At 37.2% G+C, this 27,518-nt stretch overlaps 2 protein-coding genes across 2 annotated transcripts in view; both read left to right on the plus strand.

The window, feature by feature from the left end:
• The window catches only part of LOC105445612 (testis-expressed protein 11-like), a 32,535-nt gene extending 30,491 nt beyond the window's left edge, over nt 1-2,044 (plus strand). The window contains exon 27 of the mRNA XM_030994298.1: nt 668-2,044. Coding sequence (XP_030850158.1) covers nt 668-739 — 72 coding nt within the window. The 3' untranslated portion in view covers nt 740-2,044. The remainder of the gene's footprint in view (nt 1-667) is intronic.
• A 2,156-nt stretch (nt 2,045-4,200) lies between these two features.
• Nucleotides 4,201-27,518, plus strand: part of LOC589722 (uronyl 2-sulfotransferase) — a 30,493-nt gene continuing 7,175 nt past the window's right edge. Inside the window, exons 1-5 of the mRNA XM_789357.5 lie at nt 4,201-4,989; nt 5,875-5,930; nt 6,638-6,781; nt 13,615-13,761; nt 14,371-14,450. Of these exons, the coding sequence (XP_794450.4) occupies nt 4,695-4,989; nt 5,875-5,930; nt 6,638-6,781; nt 13,615-13,761; nt 14,371-14,450 (722 nt within the window). The 5' untranslated portion in view covers nt 4,201-4,694. The remainder of the gene's footprint in view (nt 4,990-5,874; nt 5,931-6,637; nt 6,782-13,614; nt 13,762-14,370; nt 14,451-27,518) is intronic.

Below are 27,518 nucleotides of genomic sequence, written 5' to 3' on the forward strand. Positions count from 1 at the left end.
GCTAATTCACCCCGAGCCCCCGTGTATTTTTCCTCCTGATACGGATAAGTGAGTGCCCTGATGGGTCTACTTCTAACTCGTGTTTTTAGCCCTTCTTTCTTTACTTTTTCCTTTCCTTTCTTTTTCTTTCCTTTCATTTCTTATTTTTTCAAAGAGGGGGGGGGGGGGCGGGTCCATCGCCCCCCGTATATCCGCGCCTGAGTGACACCCACACAACTAACCTTATTTATTACCGAACAAAAAAATGAAGAAAGAGCCCCTCGACACCATAGGTGTGCCATTTCGTTGTCTTTCTTTCTCCCCGGCTCCTCTCTTCTTTTTCTTTCCTCTTTTTTGAACTCTCTCTCTTTTCTTTACTTTTTTGTTCTCTTTTCTTTTATCTTCTCCTTTTTCCCCCTTTTTTTTTCTTCTTTTTCTTTCCTCTTTTTTGAACTCTCTCTCTTTTCTTTACTTTTTTGTTCTCTTTTCTTTTATCTTCTCCTTTTTCCCCCTTTTTTTTCCTTCTTTTTTTCTTTCTCTTTTTTCCTTCTCAATTTTTTTTGCTTGGCCAATAGGGGGGGGGGGGGCCGCGGCCGTTTCGGCCCACCCCTGGATCCGCCACTGCTTAAATCAGCTTAAAGAACACTAACAGTAAATTCGTTTTTCATAACTGTATGTTCTTTTTCAGATGAAGTCATTGTTTGCAGAAATTCAGTCCAAGATAAGTGATTCTAAGCTGAAAGAGAGCTTAGAAGAATGAAATACGCAGGGTGTTCCCTCATCCAAGTCTCTCATGAAACCCATTGACAACTGGAACCAGTTGCCTCCTGTGTTAAGCCTATGAGAATGAGAGGATTCAGTTGTCAGCCGGTTAACAAGCCTCTGTTTGTCAATTCATCGTCATCTATTTCAGCAAGAATTTGTTTAGATTTAAAAAACAACAATACTAGTAGAGGTACACAGTAAAGCCCATTCACCATGTTGCCAAGTGCTCCCCCCCCCCACCCCCTACCCCCTACCCCCCTCCCCTCCAGAAGTTGTATTATCAAATTTATTTTCTTTAGGTGATCAATTTCTATTTCATTTTTATTGTCCAATGGGAATTCGCTTTTGCCCACATTTCACATACAACTTTACTTAATTTGATGTACCTAGATACAGGGTTTAGATAGATATCATAACATGATAAAACAAAAATATTCAGTATTTTCTGTGACTTGAATTAGGGGGGGGGATGTGCTATGTGACTTGCCAAACAAGATATTGAAAGTAGTAGACTGTAATGATTCTTTTTTCAATGCCAGTGTGTTTAAATAATAAGGTTTATTTAATATATATATATATATCTTATTGACTCCTTACCATTGTTCTGTAGTGACTCCCATTTTTTGTAACTTCTGTTTTCCTGCATATATTTAATACAGTGTGTTTCTAAAGAAAAAAGTAGAAACAAGGAAAGATTCATTCATTCTCTTTATATGATGCGAAACTTGATTTAGTTGTAATGACGATGCAAAATATAAACACAAGGTATAAAGACAACAAAACAAAAAACAATGATAAGTATTCCTTTGTTCATCATTACATTCCATTTGTCCCCATTTCTCTGTCTGTCCATGCAAATAAAGCAGAAACGTGCTCAGCGAATAGCATTTCATGGTATTGATCAAAACTCTCATGCACTAATTAATTTGGATTATGCTCATTTAAAATGTTATCATAGTTTTATGGTCCCAAGCCCTATCATCACAAATGGCGTTTCATAATGAAAGAGGATCTTTTTTTTCTTTCTAATGATTTGTGTCTCTTGTTTATCAAGTGATGTTTATTCAACAAGAAGTTGCTGGGGAAAGGAGGGTTTCCTTTTTTTTTAAAGAGAGGTGATATTGGTATCTAGCAAATTTTCTTCTGTTTCTGTATTTTAAACAAAATGACAATGTTCATACACGACATGTTAAAACCACATTGACATAACTGCCGTGGCATAAGGAAATGCAAATTTATTCAAATAAAGTGAATTTGACATTAGGCCATTAAAAAAACTTTACATGTTTAGCGTACCCGCCCGCTTCCTTTTTGGAGGCCGCCTCCTATTTTTAATTTATTGATTTTTTTTTTTATTTAAAAAAAAAAAAAAAAAAAATTATTTGATTTTTTTAAAAATTGTGTTTTTTTTTGTTTTTTTTTAAACATAAAAAACAATGCTAAAAATTGATCAATTTCCGATTTGAAAAAAAATGACTGCGGCCATCTTGAAAAATAGCCCGACTGTCTGGGAAAATGTACCGAGCGGCCATTTTGAGTGGCCATTTTGAAGAAAAAAAAAGGGGGGGCCCTCCTCCTTCCTATTTTTCATAAAAGCAGGATGCTAAACATGTGTTTTTTTTAAATTTGGCTTTATAGTTATCACAGTAACGTTAACATCCAATGCCAAGAATGAAAGAAAAAGGCATTGTAATACACATTACTGTATCTAATTTTTAATTGCTTTAAATTATGTATAAATGAAGTATGTGTAGCGTGCCTTTCTTATGAAACTGTACACTAAACAACTTTTGTGTATGAGTACTAAATGTATTTTGAGGAAATTCTGTACATACCAAGCACTTAACGTTGTCTATATTTATTTGTTAAAGAAGCTTTATTTCTTTACACTCCAATTCTCTGTGTAAGTTGTATTAAAAACTTAACTTCTTTTCATATATCTGTGCATGTGGTGTGGCTTTGGATATCAAGTTCAGCATTAAAATTGTTAAATGAAACTCGGATTGTGTCAGTTCTCTTGATCCTTGGCCATTTTTCTTTTTTCGAGAAGCAAAAGGGCTTAAAGTCAAGTTGAAAATCATGAGTTAAGTTATTCTGGTTCAAAGAATGTGCGTTAATGATAACTATGGTGGCTTCTTATATAGCGCACACGTCCGTCACGATGTGGCGCTCCCACGTTATTACCCCGTTCATAGCCGAGTGGCCAAGTATCTAGAGCTTAAGGATATTGGGTGCCGATTTAAACCTGGGTTGAGAGTGGCAAATGCAGATTAATGTCTTGCCAAAAAACGTTAGTGCTGGGCTGGGATTCGTCCCCTGGATTGAGGGTCAAGTGAATGAACCATGACACCTCCACTTTAAAGGTGCTATGTCCCATTTGCAGGCCTAAAAGTGAAAAGGTTAAATTCCAACTGCATTTGAAAGATAATACTAATTTAGAACTTCCCTTAAAAAAAGGGGGCTTGAAAATGTCTTTAAGTGGGAAAATAACGACTATTAGTTGTTGAATCGACTTAGGAGCTATAGAGCCAGTAAGTAATAGTCTGATTTTCAGACCATTGTACCAAATGGTTGTACATGTTATGCTGCGCAAAGATTCAATCGTTTTAATTTTGGCCATTACAAGAAGTGGGTTATGATGTAAACAAATGCTCATGTACCCTTTACAGCTCATTTTATGTATGTTATTACCAAAAAAGAAAAAAGCCAGTCAGTCACTCATGCAATAGTGGCTGACAGTAAAGTCTAGCAAGTAAACGGGTTTCCTTGCATAATTTGAATATTAGGACACTGCTAATGTTTAGATTTCACAGATAGGACATACTTTACATATTCATAATTCCTGCTAAGTTCTACAGAATTTGATGTGTGCCATACAAATAATCATGATTGATATGAGGTGTGGTATAGGTGTTTTGTGTGTGTGGTATTTTAAGTGCTCGAAATAAACATCAGGGCTGTATTGATATTTAATCATCTTATTCATTCATTCATTCATTTTTCTTTTTTTTTCTTCTCTTCATGGTCTTTTTCCAGATTTACTTTGCAAACTGATTACAAATTTACAACATAATAAACAAAATAATGATTGATAAATTATTAAAGTATGAAATGTAGGTACAATATATCATTTACATAAAAGAATCCTAATAAAGGATTGCCACATAGGGAAAGCTCGAAGGCATGACAATCCTGTACAAAAAATAATACATGTAATTACTATATACAAAAGAGGGATAATGGGGAAAATTACCCTCTGTATTATTGATTTGAATCCGATGATGGAATCTAATTTCTTTTCTTTTTTTTCTTCATTTTTAAACATTCAATCAATACATAAAAGATGAAGTACATACTATACAATCTTATGAGAGGTTGGCCAATATATTTGTATTAATTTCATGTATTCATTCATAGTGCGTGTGGGTGTGCAGGTTCGCGCGCGTGTGGGTGTGTGTGTGCGTGTGTCGAGCTCTCTGGCGTCGCGATCAGGTCGCGATGAAGAGGGTCTTTCCACTCTCTAATATTGGTTGAAAGTGATAGTACGATCCGCCCACATCTATCGTTTTGCTACACTGACGTCACACTCTTCATAATAATAATATTTACGTTTTGGTATTCCTTTGCGGCTTTGCCAGCTGCAAAACTGTCATAATGCCAAGTGAAATAATCATAAGTACAGGCGCATAATATAATTTCTACATTTGTCTACGCCCATAAGTGCTCGCCTTTTATAAGTGTTGCTTTTCTGGAACTCTGACAAATTCAGGAAATTCAAAGCGGAAACGATGGAAGTATTGCTTCGTCCTGCCTCCTGGCCAGTGCAGTCCGCAGCACGCGGCTGAGTGCATACGACACATCGAATGTAACTCGTCTCGCGGACAGGTCGCTTGCCTAAATCGGCTGCTGTTGGTTGCCTCTGTGCAAATTTACGTTGTAAGGATTATTAGATGGGAACGATGACTACTCAAGGAACGGTGCCTAAAAGTTCTTATACTTTTTTGAAACTTCAACTCGTAGCCGTGTGCTGTTTAGCATTCTGGTTATTTGTATCTCCGCCTAAACTGGATTATTTGAAACACACCTTCAGCAGCCAACCAGCTAGAACTCCTTTGATTTCATCCACATCAAATATTGATCGCGGCTCGCGGTTGTTCCAGTCGTCGTTGCATCGCCCTGGTGGAACTACACGGGATGGGCTTCCCGAAACCTCCCCATCATCTAGGTCCGATGATGTAGCCGAGGGTATGTCATTAATAATTTCAGTTTATTTCTGCAGCCACGCTGGTCTTAAACTCTTATTCTTCAAATCTTAACCATGCTAAACAGAAATAAATGTCCTTTGATTGGCGGCATCTACAGTTATTTTTATATAGATCTAATTATATATTGTCGAAAAAAAGTCTTGAATAATATTAATAATAACATGCGAAATATTGCTTGTATATTTAAACTTCTTCGACTACTTTATTATGATTGTATCTGGACACATAATATCTTATACTCGGAATTGGAACCTTGGTTTTTTCAGTGCCCAATATTATGTTACCATACCAAGACCATACTAAGTGGGTATATTATTGTGGAGGTAGGCCTACATGTAGGCCTATTTGATGAAGCTGTAGTGTAGGGCACTGAACGTGCTGAAAAGCCCCATGGCTGCCTGTACTACTACTACTACTGTAGGCCTCAAAATGTCAAGGACATGTTTTAACCCCTCTTTCCCTTTCTCTCTTTTTCCTCTCCCCCTTCTTACTCCCTCTCACCCCTCTCTTTTCTTTCTCTCCCCTCTGTCATTTTCCTCTCACCCTTCTCCTTCCCGCCCCTCTCCCTCCCTCTCACCCCTCTCTTTTCTTCCTCTATCTTTTCCTCTCACCTTTATCTCATTCTTCTCTTTTTTTCTCCCTTCTCTCCCCCTTTCTTCCTCCCTTCTCTCCCCCCCCCCCTTTCTTCCTCCCTTCTCTCTCCCTTTCTTCCTCCCTTCTCTCTCATCTCTCTCTCTCTTCTCTCCCCCTTTCTTCCTCTCTTCTCCTCTCGATCCCCTTCTCTTCTGTTCCTCCCTCTCTATCTCTCCCCCTCTCCCCCCCCCCCCTCTCTTTCTTTCTCTCTCTATCCATCCATCCACTACAGTATTACTTACAGGAAAGGATCATACAGTGAAACCAACACCAACTCTTTCACAAGAGGTAGGTCTAATCATGTACGTTTATGGTCTAATCAGTAATCATGGTTGAAAACAAGAAAAATCACCTTAAAAAGTTGAAGGGGAAGTCCACACTCACCCTGATATTAAGTTTTTTTTTTTTTTTAATAAAATCTTTAAAAATAGAAGAAAGTAACGGTGAATGTTGGGAGAAAAACATGATGAGAAATATAAGAACTAAAGAATTTTTGAGGTTCAATTGATCAAGCACAAATTGGCAACTCTTTGACTCATCTAAAAGGTCCTCTCCCATTTCTTCAGTACTCAAAATTATAAATTGTTATTTAATCTAAAGAGAATAATTCTATCAATATCAAATATGCACACTAGATACAATGTATGCATAGTCTAACTCACTTCTTTGCACATCATAGGCTTGTGTTTCTACTTGTAATTAACAAATCTATTCCTAAATGTCAACAATTTGGAAAATGGAAACTTAATAAAATAAAAGAAATCACAAGGAAAACAGCAGGAGAACTCTGTCACTCAAGTTGGCAGTGTGCCTTGAAAATTGTAAGGTTCGATGAAAGACTAAATTGAATGCCCTTTGAAAACATTTTACACTTTAAAAAGAAATATTATGCTGATTAACATCTTGTTTTGATAACCATTTATTTTACTTACTTTTTTTACAAAGCATTTTTTTAAAAATGTTAAATGAAATTTATTTTCTCTCACACTTGTCAGAACATTACCAACACAATAGTTGAAATTGAGCCGGCGGAAGAACCTCAGCATACATGGATGATAAAATGGCAAGACAGGGACTTTTCTAAGACCAAGAAATTACCCATCACTGAAGGATACACTTGGAATAATACAAGAGAGGAGGTAGGATATGGCAGATTTTGATATTGTATGTTTACAATTATATTCTGTCAACCCCTTTCCTGCATCCCTCTCTCTCCCTCTCTCTATCTCTTTCTCTCTCTTCCTCTCTCTCTCTCTCTCTCTTTCTCCCCCTCTCTCTCTCTTTGTCTCTCTCAAAACTTCTGCATTTCTACAGTTTTCCTCCACTGTTTTTGCAATGAATGAGTCTGTTTTGATGTGTGCACTTGTTCCTTGAAATTCTCTCTATCTACATGTACCCCTCCCCCCCCCCCCCCTCTCTCTTTTCAATCATTCTTTCTTTCAACTCCATAATATCTTCAGTTTCCCTCCACTTTTCGTTCCACAGGTTTTCTTTGTACTGTATGAGTTTGTTTTGATTCGTGCACTTGTTCCTTGAAATTCAGCCAAAACACACAAACCAGGAGACAATGCTATGAATGCTTGCACCCCATGAATGGAAAACGGGTTTCAATAAATAAAAAGGGAACACAGGACTTAATACACCCATTCATGTATTGTTGTTGCTAACACACACATATAAGTGTTTCCTTTGTGCAAGCATCATCGGTGGTTTATTTAGGAAGTGGTACTGTGTTTGCAAATTGATTGTAACCTCCTCTTTGTGTGTTTTAACAACCTTTTGTCAAGAAGTTCAATTGACTAGAAAAAATGGTTAGCTACACATATGTGTGTGTTTTTGTGTGCTTGTGTTTGGTCACTAACTCCTTGGACAGACTCCTTGAACAGACCAAATCAATTTCAATATTTCCTTTGTAAATGATCACATTGATTGCTAATGAAAAATGTTGTATGTGTCTGTGTGTGTGGGTGGGGGTGATTGTTTGTGGTTAGTCGCTCAACAGACCAAATCAATTTATATTAGGCATTTCCTTAGTAAATGACATCATTGATTTGTAATGAATTACAAAACCAGAACTGTCTGACTAATTAGGCAGTGGGTAATTTTTGCTTTTTGTTACTTCCATTTACTAAATGTAGAGTTATTGCCATGCTAAAAAATTGAAAATCGATTGTGAGAGAAATTTGCCAATAAGATTTCCCTGTAAAAATTAACACCAAACCCACAACACAAAGAGCTGCATTGAAGCTGCTTCTATTGAAATCAATTAAATATTAGGGTGGACTTCCCCCTTTAACACATTGTCAATGCCATTCTGCCTTTATTCAGATGGTATAATTAAGGGGAAACTGATTTTTTAAATACATTTTGTAAAGGCATCGTTTTAATCTGAGATGCATGGCCCTATGTGTTATCAGTGTCTGTGATATGGTGTAATATTCAAGCCCTAAACAAAAGTCGCTTCAACATGATCATGAAGTGCCCCCAAAAAAGTAAAAATCTTTGAGTGACCGGTCTTACATTCGTTTTCCCCAATAGGCTGTAGGCCTGATAAAAACCCGATTTAAATCGGTTTCCCGATTATTATTTTTTTCCCCGATTTTTTCCCGATTTTTTCTTTTCTTCCCGATTTATATATATTTTTTTTTTTTTTTTTTTTTTTTTTTTAAACCATTTTTTTCTTCTTCTTCCTTATTTTATCCTGATTTTCCCGATTTCCCTCTTATTTTCTCTATTCTTCCCTATTTTGCCCTATTTTTTCCCCAATTTTCCCAATTTTGTCCCAATTTTCTTACTGGAAAGGGGGGAATGTTGTTAGATGCCATTTCCCCCCGCGAATCCTCTTCTTTCTTTTTTTACTCAAGGGGGGCGTGGTTGAGGGGAAAACAAAAAACCTATTTTTTTTTAGTGCTCACTATCACCCCTGAGTGTTATAAAAACCGTTAGGAAAACAATTTTTCTAATATTGATTTCCAAGCATAAATATCTTTATAATCAGACAGGCGATCAGCTTGTAAAAGTCAAGGGATTCCTGACTGACCTAAAGGTTTATAATTATCATTGCAGGATTTTGTTTCAGAATCTGTGACAAAGTTAAATTACCCAATCCCTTTAAGGGAGATGACAGACTTTTTCCAGCAGACCATGAAAGTCAAAGGCTAGTTTCAGGATAGCATCGTCTAGACTAGTGACCAGTGGGGAATTCAAGGACCAGGCGGAAGTCAGTTGCGTAGGATCAGATAGAATATCATGACAGTTTAAAAGACGGGGGGGGGGGGGGACTTTGTGGAAAACGTTTTAAAACATTGATTTGATGGAAGCTTTTGTTAAAATTGCTACAGTACTTGTTTCATTATGAGTATTCCATTTCTCCCTCAAATACATTGTTATAGACATGTAGGCCTACTTGTAGATCTACATGTATGCAAAACAAAGATAAGATCAACAGTATATCAAAGGAACAAAACAAAAGAAAAGGATATGACAAGAACAACAATTACAACAACAAATCACAACTTCCCACAGTCTATGAGTACATGTACACTGTATGACTGGCACTGTAAATAAACCTTTTTTTTTATAGAGGGGCAGACTTTTACCCTCCGGCTGCCCCCTGCATCCTTCCTGGTTCACTGTAAGTTCTCATGCAGCTGTCTCTAGGAAATTGCTTCATTGATATTCATGTTCTCTGTAGGCCCCTATTCAGTCTATGCGATGATCTAAGATGTACAAGTAGGCTAATTGGTCAGAAAAACAGCGAGTTGTGAGGACGGACGTTTAAAAAAAAAAAATTTTAGTCATTTTGTCAAAAGAAAATTGGATGCACGATCCTCTAATTTAAAATATAGATTTTGAAATTTGCCCTTTTTGTTCTTGATATCTATTAATAACAATATGCCTCCAGAGAATATTGTTATGAGAAAACGACTGTTTTTCAGAGGCCCTTTCCTCACTTTGGCATTGAACACAATTATGAAATAAAAAATATAATTGGCAAAAAAAGAATATCACGTCTATTTTACAATCATTTTGATGCATGAAATTGAGAAAAGTAGGAATGTTTGATATCAACAACAAAAAAAACTGTTCAAACCATGGACTTCACCTCAATTGAAAACTGTAGTTGAGTCAGAAATGAACAAGAAAATGTTAAAAGATAGTGTATAGGCTCATATCAGGCTACTCCCACACGTGCACGACACATGCGTTATATCTATCAGGTCCAAATAGATATATTAATTTACCAAATATATCAATTAGTAGACGGTTTCTCTGCAAAATTTGTATGATCACTTATTAGTCAAAACATATTCTTTCACATGATCGGTAATAGAGCTTCTATTTCATTTTTTTGGGAGGGGGGCTTTTCCAAAACTGGTCTTTACCTTTAACAGAGTGTCTGCATTGAGAGTCTACGCAGACTGCTCGGTCCACTGCACACCATAGGCTCTGTACTGAAGCTGTTGTTTCGACACAGCAAGAGATTGACAGAGCTGGGCTTGGCTCAAGGCTTTAGGAATAAATTGTAGTTAAATATCAAATTGGAGTCTGTGCCTGAGACTACTAATAATAGTCAATGCACTCATTGCTTGTAAGAAAGACCACATGATAATCATTTTCACAGTTGGATACAAGTGCCCTCTTTTTATTTCTCCCCTTGGAATGTGTGCAATGTCGTTACCCAGCCATCTGCAAGACCCTCTCCCGAACAGACAGCACATACATACATGCCATAAAACACCATCCCTGCAGAGAGAGTATCAAGCTGTGTTCTGCGGTTCCTTTAATTTACAATATCTTAACACAATCTAAATAGCCTAAGGCATTCATATTCGTTGAAGGTTATAGTTGCATATTCATAAAGAAACTTATAAAGAATGGCTGTACATGTACATGTAGAGCAAAAGGGCCTATATTACCCTAGCTTTAGCTTCGGCTACCGAAATTGGCGCAGTCCATTTCAAGGAATAATCCTACTCCTACCAGGTACCCATTTACCTCACCTGGGTTGAGTGTGGCAAATGTAGATCAATGTCTTGCCAAAGGACATTAGTGCAGCGGTGGGACTTGGACCACGATCCTTCTGATCCACACGGTGACATATCCACTCGACCATAACACCTCTAGACCTCTATAAACTAGTTAGATAATAACATTTTGTAAAGAAACTTATTTATAGAATTTTTGTTTTCTATAAATAAATTTCTGAAGAGGACAGTTGACATAACAGCTGGCATGCTCATGATAAGCCCAGACCAGGTCTACAATGTTCATATAATATAACGATGAGACTAGAACAGAACTACAGAAGTCAAGTCATTTTGTTATAAATTAAATGATGCTCGAACATGTTTGTGCTATATAATATTGCTGTGTACGACCTTCAGTCTAAAAAAAAAGTTATTACGAATGATATTGCTATATTCTCCTGTAGTTGGTAGCAGGATGATATATTTTATTCTTGGCACAGTTTAACAATATTTTATTCTTGGCACAGTTTAACAATAGAATTTCTTCTGGTGATGTGATGTAGAAGATGACAAGTAGGAATTTGAGAGAAAAAAAATTAATAATTTACAGTGGTGGCAGCGGTGGGATACCTCAAAATATTCTGGAAAAAACGTTCAGTAAAACGCTAATACACATGTATTCATTGACAATCTTGGTTAATCTACTGATAAAGTCAGTTGTAAAAGAAGCAGATGTTCAGACAGTCTTGCCTAGAAACCTACATGTATACAGAAGTTCTTAACAAATTACTAGAGCAGTGAGTCACTGTGTGTACAGATGTCTGCCCTCTGAAACAAACAACCCTTGTATCTGATGTTTATTACAGACATAACTCAAATGTTACCTTGTGCAGTGTTTATTTCCCTTACCAGGTACTGTAAATACACAAGATGTACTAGAAGTATGTTGGGAGGGAGAATGAAAAATGGTCTTACCCCTCATTCACACAAGCACAAATCATTGTATAGCTGTAAAAAAAACTGTTTAGCTATCTCACAAGTTTAATATTTTGTATAGTCTGAACAAGTATGTACATGTATGATGAAACATTGGCAAAAGAGAAGCAGCATCATTTTGAGAAAAAAAAATCTGGGTTCATTTCTAGTATGTACGGTATATTATCCGAAATCGTTCAACTGGGTATAGGAATTTTTTTATGAAACTGGTATAAACTATAAAGAAATGTTGTATTTAAAGAATCATCGTATAATGAAAGAAACATACAGACAGGATAATTTTGTATAAAGAAATGTCTTGTAAGAAACTAGATTTGAAGAGGCCAATCAGGAAGTTACTAGCCAGCTAAACTTCTTGGGCCTATCAATTTAACAGCTGGCCATCATCAGTGCGTGCTGTATAGTCTATAGTTTTTGTTGTAGTGTGAATGGGGCCAATGGAGACTTGCTGTGTGTCCTGTGTGAGGTCTGTGCAATTACGTCTATGGGTCAACCCTGTTTGGGATTTAAAGGGAAAGACTACCCTTATAGTAAACTACCCTGAAAGAAAGCAGGAAGCAGATTATTGAAATTTTGAGCGAATTCAGACAAAATTGCAAAAGGTATTAATTTATTGTGTACTTCAATTTGGCTGAATCGACAGTGTCACTGAGACAAAATGCCTGACAACTTTCCAATTTGTTCGAAGACTTCGAACCCTCAAAGTACTTAAATGTCATTTTTTTTCTTCAAAATGTATGACTCAAGAGGTTCTTTTCTCTTTATTAGAGATCAATTTATTTTGAGCTGTGCCCCATAGGAAAAGGTGCATAGAAGAAAAACAAAAATTTGTCATAGTTTTGAACACAAGAATAGGGAGAGTTGTCCATGAATATTACAATCCATTGAATGAATTATGAAATTGCAGTTGACACAGTTTTAATGATCTATCATACTTCAAATTCTCATGGATTTCTTGTTATTGGTCAAAAGTCTTTAAATCTTTTTGCCATTTTGTTTCTCACTTTTTTTAGGCAGAAAATTAGAGAAACAAATCAATTCATATTTAACTATTGAATTAGATTTAACAAATTTGGTCTTGCACAAAATAAAGTTCTGTCAAACTTAGATAAATTCTGGAAGTTGTAATTGATTCAAAACAAATTGGCAATGGCAACCCTGTGATGTATGTTGCTTCATGATGATGATGATGATCATGATCATCATCATCATCATCGTGTTTGACACTATCAGGGTATTCACTAGTCCACTGTCTGGACTGATTTTTACATAGGTATTCACCTGATAACTTATGTTTTCAGTCTTCAGGAGATTCAGGAGTGACCCTCAATTTTATGACCCACGGGTCTTATGATTATTCCATCATGATCTGACCACTCTCTGAATAGACTCTGATAGACCAGGGGATGTGGGTGAGACATCCCATTTGCTGTGTGTGATAGTTAGACAACCATCCATTAATGGTTTTTCCACCAAGTTCATGGTCAGGAAATTATGATTTACTTGACTGCACATGGAAATGGTCAACCATCTCCCTTTAAACTTTAAAAATGCACCTTTCTCTTTTTGTATCTATTTTATTTTATTTATTTTTTATTTTTTAAATTATTTATTTATTTATTTATTTTTATTATTTATTTTTTATATTTTTTTTTCTTCATTTTTATACTGTATTTATTTTTTTATTTTTTTATTTTTTTTATTTATTTATTATAATTATTTATTTATTTATTTATTTTATTTTGTATAGATATTTATATATATATATATATATATATATATATATTTTTTTTTTTTTTTTTTTTTTTTTTTGGGGGGGGGGGGGGGTAGTTATTACAGAAACTTGTCATCTTTCACAGAGGGTGCTAGTGTAGGAGTCGATCTGTTCTTACTGCTCCGTCATTCATTTTGACAACTGCCATTTTCTATTTCATCTCTGATTTACATTTACAATCTACCTTTTCCTTGGTTTTATCAGAATTATCATTTTCTTGTTATGGTTACAGGTCAAAAGGCATGTCATATTCAACCGAGTGGGCAAGTGTGGGAGTCGATCTGTTCTAAATCTACTTCAAAGTTTGGCGAAAAACAACCACTTCTATCTCATCTCGTCGCAAGTATACAATGACAAACGCATCAGTTCAGAGAATCAGGTAAGAGGCAAATTTGTAAGCCCTATATAAAGTCAAAGAGACAAAGATTAAATAGGGCTCCTTATTTTGTTTTCATTGTGATATTCATTCCTCCATCTCCTTTTTCTTCTCTTCATCCTCTTCATGTCTTCTCCTTTAACTTTTTTTTCTTCTCATTTTGTTTTTTCTGTGCTTTTTTAAAATTTTCAATAAAAAGATACGTTGTGAAACGTCTTTCATTTTGGTATCACCGAGAAAAGAAGAGTCTTATTGCAAGTCACTGTCAGATGTACTGCACACAGAAATGGGTATATGGAATTAATGGAACTACACACACCACAGTTGTTGCTTGACAATTTTGTCCAAACATTTTAGCTGTTGAAGCATCATCATTTTTCAAATATAAGGGCATTTGAGGATCAATCCTTTTCAGGGGACATTTCGTGATACATTGTAGTTTTCCAAACTGACATATACTTAAAGGGAAAACAAAATCATAATTTACTTGACACCTAGCTTTCCCTGAAGTCAACCTTCCCTTACATACTGTACATATAGCATTATTTAGCAGTTGACTATTTGCTAATTACAGCTTATCATTCGTAAATACTCTTTCTTTTCTTTTTTCAGGAAAAACTTGTGTCGATCCTCAGCAAAGTACAGAGTCCATTCATCTATCAGAGACATCTCCATTTTATCAATTTTACAGAGTAAGTCCAATCTTAAACTACCTTTATTTTGAAGATTAGTAGAGATTTTAAAGACCCTCGGGTGGTTACCTCATCAAATCAGCTCTCAATTAGCATAAGAAAAAGGGCATCAATGGGTACCGCAGCACTTAGGCATTGTTGGCTATATAGAGGGCGCAAGTAGCTATAAGTAATGCAGTGGGGCTTTAATGGCTTCTCATAATAGAAAACAAGGAAGGAGGAGAGAATAATCTTATGATTCTTAATTTTATCAATCTATTTATATCGTTTATCATAATAATTATTGTTATCATCAACATCAACCCATTGCCTCCAGGGATTAAAAGTAATCAGGTTAAAACTTTCATTTTAATTGTTACTATTGTTGTTTTTTGTTGGTATCATTATCATTAATATTATTGTTATAATTATTGTTATGATTATATTTGTTATTATTTGTATCATTATAATTATTGATATTATTATTTGTTATTATTTTAATTATTGATATTATTATTATTATTTTAATTTACTTTACTAGGCATTATTGAAATGTGTACACATAACGAAAATGGCCTTTTAGTCATACTCATAACCTCATTATCAAAGTCACCTTCTTCCCAACATCATCATCACAAAGATCTGTGATGGAAGAACTTAATTAAATTAAATTTAACTAAGGAACTTTACATAAATATCTTGATCTAAGGAGACACGAACGAACGAACAAAGATCTGTGTAGATTTTTGTCCTTATGTCAATATTTTTTGGGTGTGCACGGCTTTTTCCCAAGGGGGTCACTCCCAACATGACTGGCTACGCACCCGCGTCCAGAAAAAGCGGCTCAAGGGTGTCTTTTTCAGCTATACGCCGGCGGCGACGTTTTCCTTAAAAAGGGATGTTTTTCAAGCACTGAAAGCACAAAAAACCCAAAAGGGTACCTTTGCAGATTCACAGGTTCGACGTCGTCTACGTTTTTCTTAAAAAGGGGTGTATTTCAAGCACCGATCGTACAAAAGCCCAAAAAGGGTGCCTTTTCAGGATCACAGTTTTTGATGTCTTCTTTAAAAAGGGTCATTTCAGAAAAAGTGTGATACGCCTTTAGGGTCCATTTCAGATGCTGATGGACACAGGTGGGTACAGTGTAGCATTTGTGTATGAGAGTGACCCCCCTGGGGTTTTTTTTGAAGGAGTTTAACACATCATGTTTTTAGTCTCACTGCTTTTCTCTAATTCTTGCCTGGCCTGTGCTTGTGGTTCAGTATCGGAATTGTTACACTGCCATTGATCAACAAAACAAGATATAAATAGCCCCTTCATCATGACCTATCTTGGTCACCATGGAAACTTCTCTTTGATGTTTGGAAGAGAAATCTACAATCAGATGGAGTAAATATGGAAAGGTCATCGTGGGGTCACAACCAAACATACCAAACAAGTGACTCAGGTCTTTGTTAGTACACTAATAGTAATATGTCAAGCCCATAAACCGTTCGGTCCATTTCGATTGGAAGCACAATGTAGGTACTATTGCCTACTGAGTACTGAGTTTAAAGAGATGAATTGAATTCCGGTAAATATGGAAAGAGACGTAAAGTTTTCTTTCCCCATTCTTTGTATGATAGTTTTAGGAATGTCTCAAGAAAATGGTTGCTCTTCTCAAATGCGCTCAACAGAAATATGACATGAAGGAGCTGGACAGTTTGGACAAAACTTCCTCTTTTCTATGAATGAAGAACATAGGGTACAGACTTATAACCTTTCTGTAAAGATCGAGAGCTCCATGACAATCTTTTTCTGGATTTCTAGATTCAAAATTTACTGGTGCAAGTGCATTATCAGGCCCCTGTTAACATGAGCTTTTGGCACATGTATACAGGTCCAGTGTGAAAAGGGGGGGGGGGGGGGGGTATGTTAACTAGGTGGACCCCTAAAGTACGTTGAGCCCTATTTATAATACTTCACCGAAAAAGGTCCATTCACATTGCAGAAAAACCAATTTGAAAGTCATCTGTTCTTTTTTTAAACTACCTGTTTAAATCTACCTTTAGGCTTTACACCACTGTGAGTTGTGCCCATTGTGCCACTTGCTCTGCTCTGTAAGTCTGTATGTGGGGATTGAAGCGTGCAGAGTCACATGACCAAAAACCAGAATAATTCAACCGGTGTGTTGGCTCAGTCAGTAGACCGTCTGCCTCACAACCGGGAGGTCGTGGGTTCGAACTCCGGCCGCGTCATACCAAAAGACGTTGAAAGACGGGAGTTGCTGCTACCTTGTTTGGCGTTCAGGATAGAGCAACGTCGATCTGGCGCTGCTCAGTGGCTGCCGAGCTCACGATCAATTGGGCAAAAAGAATTTCGATTTTCGGTTTAATAAAATTTGGAGTGGACTAAAAGATTATTACTATTATTATTAAGTGTGAGCATTCACACTGCAAAAACCAGTGGAGTTTTCGGCGAAAGTTAACAAAAAAATAACAGTACTCTCCAGGTTTTTTTTTGTGTGTGTCTTACAATTAAACAAACTATGTAGTTCCCTGGCAACTTCCAACAATTCAGACTCTAGAATGGGAGAAAAACTGATGGGTTTTGCTTGCAGTATAAATGCATTATGTAAAACCGTGTAATAGAACGCTTAAAGATGTATGGGTCCTGTGGTAGTCCTATAAGCAAACTGATAAGGAAATGCCTTGGGTGTTGGGATAAAGATCTTCATCTTTAAGTAATTAGTGTAATTTTGTAATTAAATTAAGATAGTTGTCGATAGATAAGACCTACAAGTATTCAGACAATGATTAGCTATAGCTAGCAGCTATAATGCATACAGTCAATAGTCTCTAATTCCAGACTCAGTTACTTGCAACATGTAAATCGTTTAATGAGGGGGGGGGGGGGGGGGGGACGGGGTTGGGGGAGATTGGTGCATACCCCCATTTCAAACTTTCTCCAAATTTGTCAAATTGGAAATCGGATTTACCTTAATTGTCCAGTTATTTGCAAATTTGAGCTGACACACCTCTTTTCAAAATAGTCTTACAACGTCCCTGAATTTAATTATCAAGACATTTTTTTTGTTGATAATCGCGTATCGGGGAAAACAAGCACATGGTTTCCAGCAGCTTTTGGACTGCTTTTTTCATCACTTTGTAAATTAAAAAGACAATTGTTTGCCCAGATTGATATACTGTACCTTCCCCAGTTCCAACCAAAGGCAGCGATATAGAAAAGAGCCTAGATAGAGGCTTCTGTTGCACATGATAAGGGGCACAAGGTCAGACATTTTCTGACACGCCCCCCCCCCAAAAAAAAAGAGAGATGAAGAATGAAACAACATTAGAACAAAAATAAACAAGGACAATTCCCCCTGCCCCCCTCCCCAGATTCATCCCTGGTTCCCTGGATCATATCTTTTGTTTTTCTTGTCAACAAAGGCCAGCTAGAGATGAGAGAAGCGGGATTAGTGGGAGGAAGTCTCCAAAGTGTCACTTTCATTTGACCTGTTTAGAAAGAACAAGGTCTCACTAAGTACTAAACAGATCTTCTAAGGATCAAAGAAATGAGGCCAAGTATAAAAATTAGTAGGTTACCCCCCCCCCCTTCCCAGTTGTATGAGAGAGAGATACACCATTCAAAATTTGTAATAAGAAACGTGCAAAGAGTCATCGTATAATGAAGTGAAAATAATATTGTCAGTTCTAAAAGCTCAAGAAATATAAATTATAATTTTAGAAATTCTTTCTGAATTTTTTTGTTTTGTTGTTAACTTACACACTTACATGTATAAGGTAATAATAAACAACAATTATTTATTTGGTTATTCAAATAATCTGAATAATTGTAGGACTACAGGGGGCTTAGGGGTTCAAGCCCCCCCCCCCCCCCCCGCAACTTTAAGTGACTTGAAGCAAAGCCCATGATGTAGAAAATGAATGCAAGAACACAAAGCCCCTCCCCCATTTCTTCTTATCTGTGGATTTGAAAGTCCAGACATAGGCCCATTTACACCACCCTAAAACCATTTTGAAAAATCATCAGGTTTTTTTGGACTGTCATTTACACTAGTTGAAGAAAAAAAAATACAAACCGTTGGTGTTTGCTCATTCCGTTTTTGTTTTATTGTGAGCTGTGCCTCGTTGGCGACTTGTCGCTGCTGTGCATTCGATCACGCGGAAGCGAGGAGAGTCACGTCGCCAAAAAACGGAACGATTCACCGTTTTTTTTTAAAGCAAGAATTTACACTGCAAAAATCTGTGAAATTTCTGCTGGCATTTCCAAAGCCTACACTCCAGTAGTGGCCTTTTGTTAAAATTATTTTTTGTTTGTTGCGTTTACCGTTAGTTGCTTGGCAACCACTGATGAAAGTCCGGCATGTGAGAAATACCGACCGTTTTTGCTCGCGGTGTGAATGCTGCTAGTGCACTGGTGTTTATCCGAGGGCAGACTGCACAGGGAAAATATTTGTTTCAGTCATCACCAATGAAATCCTTGATGAAGATTTGCTTAGCTTGAAGAAATTTGAGTTGAATCGACACTCCAGATGTTGGTTTATCCCAGCGGACATTGAGGAAAGCTCCACGATACGAGAATGATGACCGGGAATGTGTGCACTGCCAGACCGGCTTTGTACCAGTAGTGTGAGATACCTCAGTTTACGGGTTATGGAAGTGCAATGCATATTCTCATTTTTCTGTTTCTATTAATTTAAAGCCAATTCATTATGAGGTTGGACTTCCCGACAGCCCCTCGTTTTCTTCCATACATGCCCCATCTGCGCTGTACTAAAAAATCAAATATTTCTGATGAATGAATGAACATTCATCCTAGTTATAATCATTGCATGTGTTTTTACATAGGCCTATATGTTTTTACTTAAACCCTGTATGAAACAAATCTATTCCTTTAATGATTAGCACCTGAGAAAATGGAAGTCTAAGAAATGTTATGTGAATAGCAAATGGGAAAGGACCTTCATTCAGAGACCATGTACATCACAGAGTTCCAACTTTGTTTTTGAATCTTTTTTTGATAATACCTCTAACGTTCTACTTCAAATGAAAATCACAGTGAACTTCTCCTCTAGTTGACCTTTCGGAGTTGACCTTTTGGCTTTCGACAGAGGAAACCTGTTAAAGGAGACTTGAAAAGACCTTTGTGGACTTCCTTCCTATTGCGATGACTTACTTTGCTCATGATTACTTTCAATCTTCTTCACTACAATCCACTTCTGCTGCCAGCAGGACACTTGACACTGGTGATATCCAAAGCACTTGTCTCTTTATCTCTCTCTATGTTCACATGGGGCTATCATATTTTTAAAGATAAGCTCGAGTTCTGGGGGGGGGGGGGCGTTTCACAAAACTTGTCATCAGTGATAAATGACAGTTTGTGTTATAAGCTACTAAAATCCTTGCTTCTGATTGGTTATCAGCAGATTTGTCACTGATTTTCGTAATTTCTCTGCTTACAGTTGATGCGCTGACAATAACACTGCTTGTGGTTTACAACTTTGAGTAAGTAGGCCTGTCTTCATCAGCTCGACATTGCCACATATCCTGCTATTGAACTGTCCCGATCGCAAATTATCTGGTTAATTTGCATCTTGATTAGCCCAAAGTTGCAATTAGCGGGATATTTGGTTGAGATAATCAACCCAAGATATCTTGGGCTAGTTTGCAAAATGTCTCGCTATTTGTCTGGTTCGCCTTCACCAGCCCGAAGACTCGCACTATGCGCGAAGGCTGAGCAATATATCTCGAACTAATTTCTCAAGCTCGAGTTTCAAGTTTCGAAGTTAATTCTCAAGCTGAGGATGTGATTTGTAATAACCTCTGGATTATTCTCAAATCAGAAATAGCGAACTATTTAGCAATCTCGAGATGATGACGACGGGCCAATATTGTGAAGTTTCAAAACCACAAGGCAGTCTGCAGTCCTTAACTAAAGGAGATATGCCTCAAAGTTTAAAACCATGAGCTAAACTTAAAGTGTATGGGCTCTCTCTGTAAACCCAGGTTCTGTCAGTAGGGACAGGGTGAATTGCAAGAGGGATTTAGACCATTTTGTGGTTGAAATGTTAGACTTTTAGAGGAGGGCCCACTACCCAGCCTATTGTAGAGCAAAAGGAAGTTTACTGTATTGTTAGGTACACTGTACATGTACATCAATACCATTTCACATACTTTTATTTTGCCTGTGGAGGTGCATGTCAAAATATGTTCTTCAAACACACGACATCATTCACACACAGACATTTTGGTGCGATCATTAATCGTTTCGTGATTAACTACTGCTCTTAAAATGCGCAGTAGTGCCATTGCGCATTGAAGGTCAGGTCATATCAAACAAAGCACACGCTCCATCCAGTTTAAACATGTTTAAACCATTCACACACAAAATGTCAAGCTCTCTAGATACGAACTTCGTATCTGCAGCCTGCTTTGAGGGGCGTATGAATCGCGACTTTGTATCTATCCGAACATCGTATAAACGATGTTCACACGGAAAATTTTCTTTAAAGGTGGGTGTTTAAAACTGTTGAGTTAAACATGTTTATACAAATCATCTCTAGATACGATGAATTTTAGCTGTGTGTGAAAAGGCTGATAGATAAGTCAGATCATTATTGCATGTTGACATTTTGCATTTTCTAAAAAGCTTTTATTTATAAGTACTGCAAAATGGTGGTTTTGTGAAGGGGTGGAAATTATTGAATATCCCCCTAAATTCTGTGTGCAGTGCATGCAACCTTTCCGCAGGACCAAGTCAATTTCTAATCATGTTTGTGAGTCTGAAAGTGAAACCTGACAGCATACACCAAATTGTATTGCGTACATGTTATATAATCATATTTTTTTTTCTCCAATTGCTTTAACTGATCAAAGGGGTCGTCATGCATGACCACTTTACAAAACTCAACTTCATCTTTTTAAGGGTAAAGACCGATTCTGGTCATGCGATTGCATTGGGTAAGAAAAATTGTGGAATCGATCAGAAAAGGTTTATCATCTATATAAGTATTGGTGTGTACTGCAAGTTCTGGAATCATCAAAATGATAAGAAATTTGGCCTAGTCTTGGTAAAGTTACAAGCGCTGCACACAATTAACCAAATACACCTGTATATCAATTAGTAGGCGGTTTCCTGGCAAAATTTGTATCATCACATATTAGTCAAAACATATTCTTTCACATGATTGGTAATAAGAGCTGCCATTTCATTTTTTTTGAGAGGGGGGCGTTTCCAAAACTGGTCTTTATCTTTAACAGGAAGTGCTGATTTTGATAGTCTTGGATATTACTTCCCAGAGGGCCCACGGAGTAATAGGGAATCAACAACTCTGCAACTTTCTGTTTTTATAAGTATTTTCGCCTGATGAGGCCAAGTTGGTAATGTCCTCCATTGTAGGCCTCCTGCCATGCTCCCTCTAGCCTTTTTTAGATAAAGAATAAAGATTTAAAGGGAAATCCGACCTTGATAGCTAACTTCTCTGGAATAAAGCAGAATGGAAAAAAATGAATGAGTGGTTTGTTTCTCTTTAGAGGACCTGCAATGATATAATATATTTTGAGTAGTGCCCCAAGGGTGAAGCACTTGGGAGGAAAACAGAAATTTGTGATATTTTTGTACACCACAAACTGGGAGAGTAATCCATCACTATGTCACAAGAATTTCCAATTTGAAATTCACATAGCTGTCAAGATCTCATATTTCAAACACTCATAACTTTCTAAATATGGTCCGATTAATTCCAACCGTTCGCCATTCTGTTTTTTCAGATTTTTCTATTTTCATTTAAATGAACTTATTATAAATAAGGGTTGGGTTGCCCTTTAAAAAGAAAATGTTATTTCGTGGCTGAAGACGAAATGCACAGGTGTTTGAGAACTTTGCTGGCCATTGACCTTCTGTATCAAAAGGTATGTTTACATGGGAACGTCGTAGTTTTAAACTTTAAGTAAGCAAAACCTCGAAGTTATGTACAACCATCTACTAACAGCAAGTGTTCTCACTGGGCTGAAACGATGACTAAGTTTTAAACTACAAATTGGGAAAGGATTAATTTTATCTACAAGCTGGCATAAACGTTTGCTTGGCACTTAACAACAACTCCGAGTGAGGAGCTCCCACAGCTCATACCCCCTGTCCACACACAACATTTTCCGTGATTAGGCGTGATTAGCTATACCGTTTTGCGATAGTTTTACAGTTTCGCGATAGTTTTACAATGAAATTGTGTGTGTGGACGCTCACTAACGATACGTCGTATAACGAAACGTCGAATAACGAAACGCAGGTTTGGGCATCGTTTCGAACTAGAACTCAATAAAGAATCACGCCTAATCACGGAAGGTGTTGTGTGTGTGGACGTAACTAGTGTAACTAGTGTAACTAACTGGGCAGGGCTTAACATGACCTCGAGCGAAAGGAGACCAGACCTCTCATTTCCGCTTCCATTTCATGACCGCAGTAGCAAACTGCGCACCTATACGACATTTCGCTGTAGAGTTTCAGGATTACTTTCTTCTGTGTGTGGCTATCCTGGAATTTATACGATGATTATTTATACAACGTTTCTTGTGTGTGGTCACTCTGAAATGTATACGATGATTCTTTATACAACGTTTCATTATAGAGTTTCGGGATAAATTGTTTTGTGTGTGGACATGCTGATATAGTTATCATGCTAACATAAGATCGCTTATGGTTTTTAAATGGGGGTAGGCTTAAGGTTTCTTAACCACGAGTTCGCCTACATGGTCCTTAACTAAAAGATGACTTCAAAGTTAAAAACCACAACCTAAGCTTAAAGTTAACAGACTGTCACGTGAACAGGCCTGCACATGAACCTAAAGCATGCAGCTTATAGATACTTGTAGGTTATGAAGCAAAATGAGTGTCTGCTTTTAATAAACAAATTGAGTAATAGATCTATTTGGGCCGGGTAATTTGAAATGGTAACCAATTGCAGGCCAAATTGTTATGAAGTTGGTGCCAAAAAGTACACTATATATGAATTACCCACTGATTGTGGCTTCCCCTTTGATAAGATGGGCCAATAACCTGCTGACCTGTCATTTAGTAGTCTGCTTAAATAGACCCTACAGTGAAAAAAAATACACGGGGACTCGGGGCGAATTAGCCCCCGAAATGCCCAAAAGAGCCCCCGAAAGTCTTAAAAGAGCCCCCAAATTTTGCCTAGAGTCCAATGCAAAACAAATTAAAGAGTGTTATTTTCATGCGAGCAAGCTTGAAAAGTAGCCCCCCCCCCCCCCCCCCCCCCCAATTTTTTTTTTCCTGAGACCCTATTGTCCAACATTAACATAATTACAGGTAATTCGTTCTGACCTGGGCTAAGCCTAATCTACTTGAGTTTTGTCAAGTGGAAAATGGGAATCACACATGTAGGCAAAATGAAATGTATTCCTAGATTCCTCCCCCCCCCTTATTTTACCCAACTCACTTTTTTGTTAATAATTTTTTTCAAAAAATAAACAAATTGCAATTCTGCCTTGTTTGGGCCCTTAATGAATTGCCCGTAGAAATTGAATGCAGTTAAATAAAATTTGTGTTAGATTTGACCTGATATCATTATCATGTACGGGTAAAATATCACATATCATGACATCCCTTCCTTCTAATTTTTTTCAAAATATCCAGACAAGAAGCTGGGAAACAGTTTTACTTTGCCTAACGCCTTAACGGAAAGCAACAAATAGGTCTATGAAATGTAATCAGCCGATGCAGGTTTGTGCCTTCGTAACAAAATAATTAGCAAGGGGTAAATTAAAGCTTTTATACCGGTATCCACCCATTTTATTTGACGATGGACATTCAAGCAAAACCCATAAGTTTTTCTCGCATTCCATAGATTTGTTGGAAGTTGCTTGGCAACTAGTTATAAATACAAATCTACAGTGTTTTTTGGAATTCCACCTATTTTTCCAAACACCAATGAATTATCCATGTTTTTTTGTCTCATGACTCTCCTCACTTCAGTGCTATCACAGGCAGAGCAGCAACAAATGATGCGTCGGCACAAATCAACAACACCACCAGAGAATTAGCACACACCAACAGCTATTTATGGGTTTTGCAGCAATGTAAATTCATTTTTTATTTTTTTAATTATTTTTTTTAATGTAAATGTAAATTTAAAACAACAGTGGTAATTTTCTCAAAATGTTTTTTCTTAGATGTAAATGAGCCTAATGAGGGAGAATATTGGTTTAAGATTTATAATTGATTTTTAGCTTACTCATTTCTAATGTGGTTCCAATTGAACACAGCAGGATACAAAGATAATGTAAAGGCTATGTTCACATGAGACCGTCGTAATTTTAAACTTAAAGGCACACTGTCCTACTTGTAGCTACTTGCTCCCTCTATATAGAAAACTTCCCAAATCGGTGCCTGTTGGTCCCCCATGATCCTCTTTTTCTTATGTTGAATGAAAGCCGAGTTAATGAGATACGCACCTGTCACAGTGACCTTGATGGTTCACTGGGTGGTCTAATCCCTTCTTGCTGAAGTAGTAAAGCCTCCCTTTAAGTTTGCGAAACCTTGATGTTATAAATAATGATGATGGGGTTCACACGGAACTGAAACAATAGTATTCAAGAGTATTCAAAGTTTTAAACCACAAGCCGGGCAAGCTGACATGTCAACTACAAGCTGACAAAACATACAAAAATTAAGTGTGTCCACACGGAACATAACTTTGAGTAAGATCTCGCCACTGCTCTTAGTTATCATTGAGATTAACATTAACATTAAGAGAGGTGATTGTTTAAAACTTTGTGTTAACTTAGGGATTCATAACCATGAGTGCATCCACACAGTTCTTAACTACAAGATAACCTTGACGTTGGTAACCACAACCTCAACTTTGAGTTTACTGACTGCCGTGTGAACTGCGCTAAAGGTTTCACACTCCCAAAGGACATTCACCACCTTCCTACAAACCAAAGTTTTCCTGTGCAATTGTCTACAGTCTTGCTTCTCAGACTGCTATAAAGGGAGTGTATCATATAATACGACTACGGACGACGCGACCACAGCAATCATGTGCGTGCAACATACACAAAACTGAAACGTGAGGAGAACTTTTTCTGTTTCGCGAATGCTGACCATGTAGAGATTATTCGCTGACTACCGTTATCAAGTCCATTCGTATACGTGCAGTTGTCCAAAAGAAGACATAGATTGCGTCAACCAGTATTTGCCATGCTACACTCCCTTTTCTTAGTCTGAAGCACAGACCTTGGTCAGTCACGTTGCCTAAAAGAGGGTCTGAACTTGCAGACTATACAGAGAAAATGAGCTGAGTACTGACTGCATAGCTGCACCTTATTCGACACTACCAGAGTTAGGCTATGGTTGTGTTTTTTAGTACACACTTCAATGAGAAACACCTTAGGGAATTGTGTTTGAGTGTCAAAAGAGGGTCTGTGCTTGCAGACTACCGCTTCCCCTTCATTGGTGGGGTGCACAACAGGGAGCATGTGCCCCCAAACAAATCTGCCATATTATTTATACATAACTACATACAGTAGCAGAGCAGAGAAAAGCCAACATTTTAGTGTGTGGGATATAGCCCACCCCTTCCCACCCCCCCCCCCCCCCTCTTATTAGTGTGAGACATATCAGAATGCTACTGAGAAATACAAGAACTTATTTTTTTAATGCTCTGCCTTTCAGCACTTCTTGAGACCAGTGCTACCCCCCCCCCCCCCCCCCTCCCATCCCCACCACACTCCTACACACTCACACCTCCAAATACTGATTCCTTAATCCACCCTCTGCCTACACCATCCTACCCTTTAAAGGCCCACTGCACTACTGGTAGCTACTTGCGCCCTCTATATAGCAAACAATGCCTAATCGGTGACCATTGGTCCCCCATCATCCTCTTTTTCTTATGTTAACTGAGAGCTGAGTTGATGAGATACCCACCTGTCCAGTGACCTTGTAGAGCGGTTTAATCCCTCCTGTAAACTACGACAGATAAGCTTTAACAAAAGTGCAGTTTGAGCACACATTATGGTTAATACTTGATAGATGTAGACTTAAGTGAACCTACACATGGTTGCAGTGGAAAGTTTTAATGTGCAAGTCCACTCCAAAAATAATTACTTTCAATAGAAGCAGAACAATCAGACAAACCAATCAAAACAAGGTTGAGCAAAATTGGATAACTAATAAGAAAGTTCTTAATTAATGACATGAAATACTTTGAAAATCACAAGAAAGATTGGCAACCCACCCATGAGTCTGTGACATCATTGTCTCACTATCCACTAACTGTTTTCTTTATATTATTAATTCAAATTTCCCATATTCCCCCTACAAATCTTATTTCTTCACACCAGCATCCAAGTTATATTGATAGTATTATGTGTTTTTGTGTGGGTGCATGAATATAGAGTATGGCTATTCTTTTTCAGTTAAATCATGAAAAATGTGAATTTTGATAAACTATTTAAATAAAAATCAATAATTATGAACATACAATATTCAGAAAATAGTATCAAGTCTTTCAAGTTCATAAAAGATTTTGTGAAATTTCATGCACGGATTGCACACAATATCATAAAAATCATTTAACCTGGCAAAGGCATGGGCAAAGGCATGGGGAAATCAAGTTTTGGGGGATAAAAAGGGAAATTAATGGGATTAAAATATATAAAGCAATTGATAAAATAGTGAGGACATGACGTCAGTATCACAAACTTATAACCAAATTGGCAATTTGTGTAGTGATTTCCATCGTTCCCGATACTTTTTTATACTTTTTCAAAAATTCATAACTTCCTTTTTAGCTATCTGATTTTACTCATTTGTTTTGCTCTCTTTCTTTTGTTTTTCTGCATCTATTAAAAGCAAATTATTTTGGAGTGGACTTTAAGTCTATAATATTTCTCCCTCTCCAGGTTTCCAATGAACCTTCTGTGCTCCATTTCATAACGAAGAATTTCCTTATGACATGTGTTCGTACCACATGTTACCTTGGAGCCTATTTTAGGATCATGTTGTTTGTGTTGTATAGAGTTCAGACTTACAGTGGATGTGTGTATCCCAGCCCCCCCCCCC

The sequence above is a fragment of the Strongylocentrotus purpuratus genome, unplaced genomic scaffold (assembly GCF_000002235.5).
Source record: "Strongylocentrotus purpuratus isolate Spur 01 unplaced genomic scaffold, Spur_5.0 spur5_scaffold_21, whole genome shotgun sequence".
Classification (NCBI taxonomy): domain Eukaryota; kingdom Metazoa; phylum Echinodermata; class Echinoidea; order Camarodonta; family Strongylocentrotidae; genus Strongylocentrotus; species Strongylocentrotus purpuratus.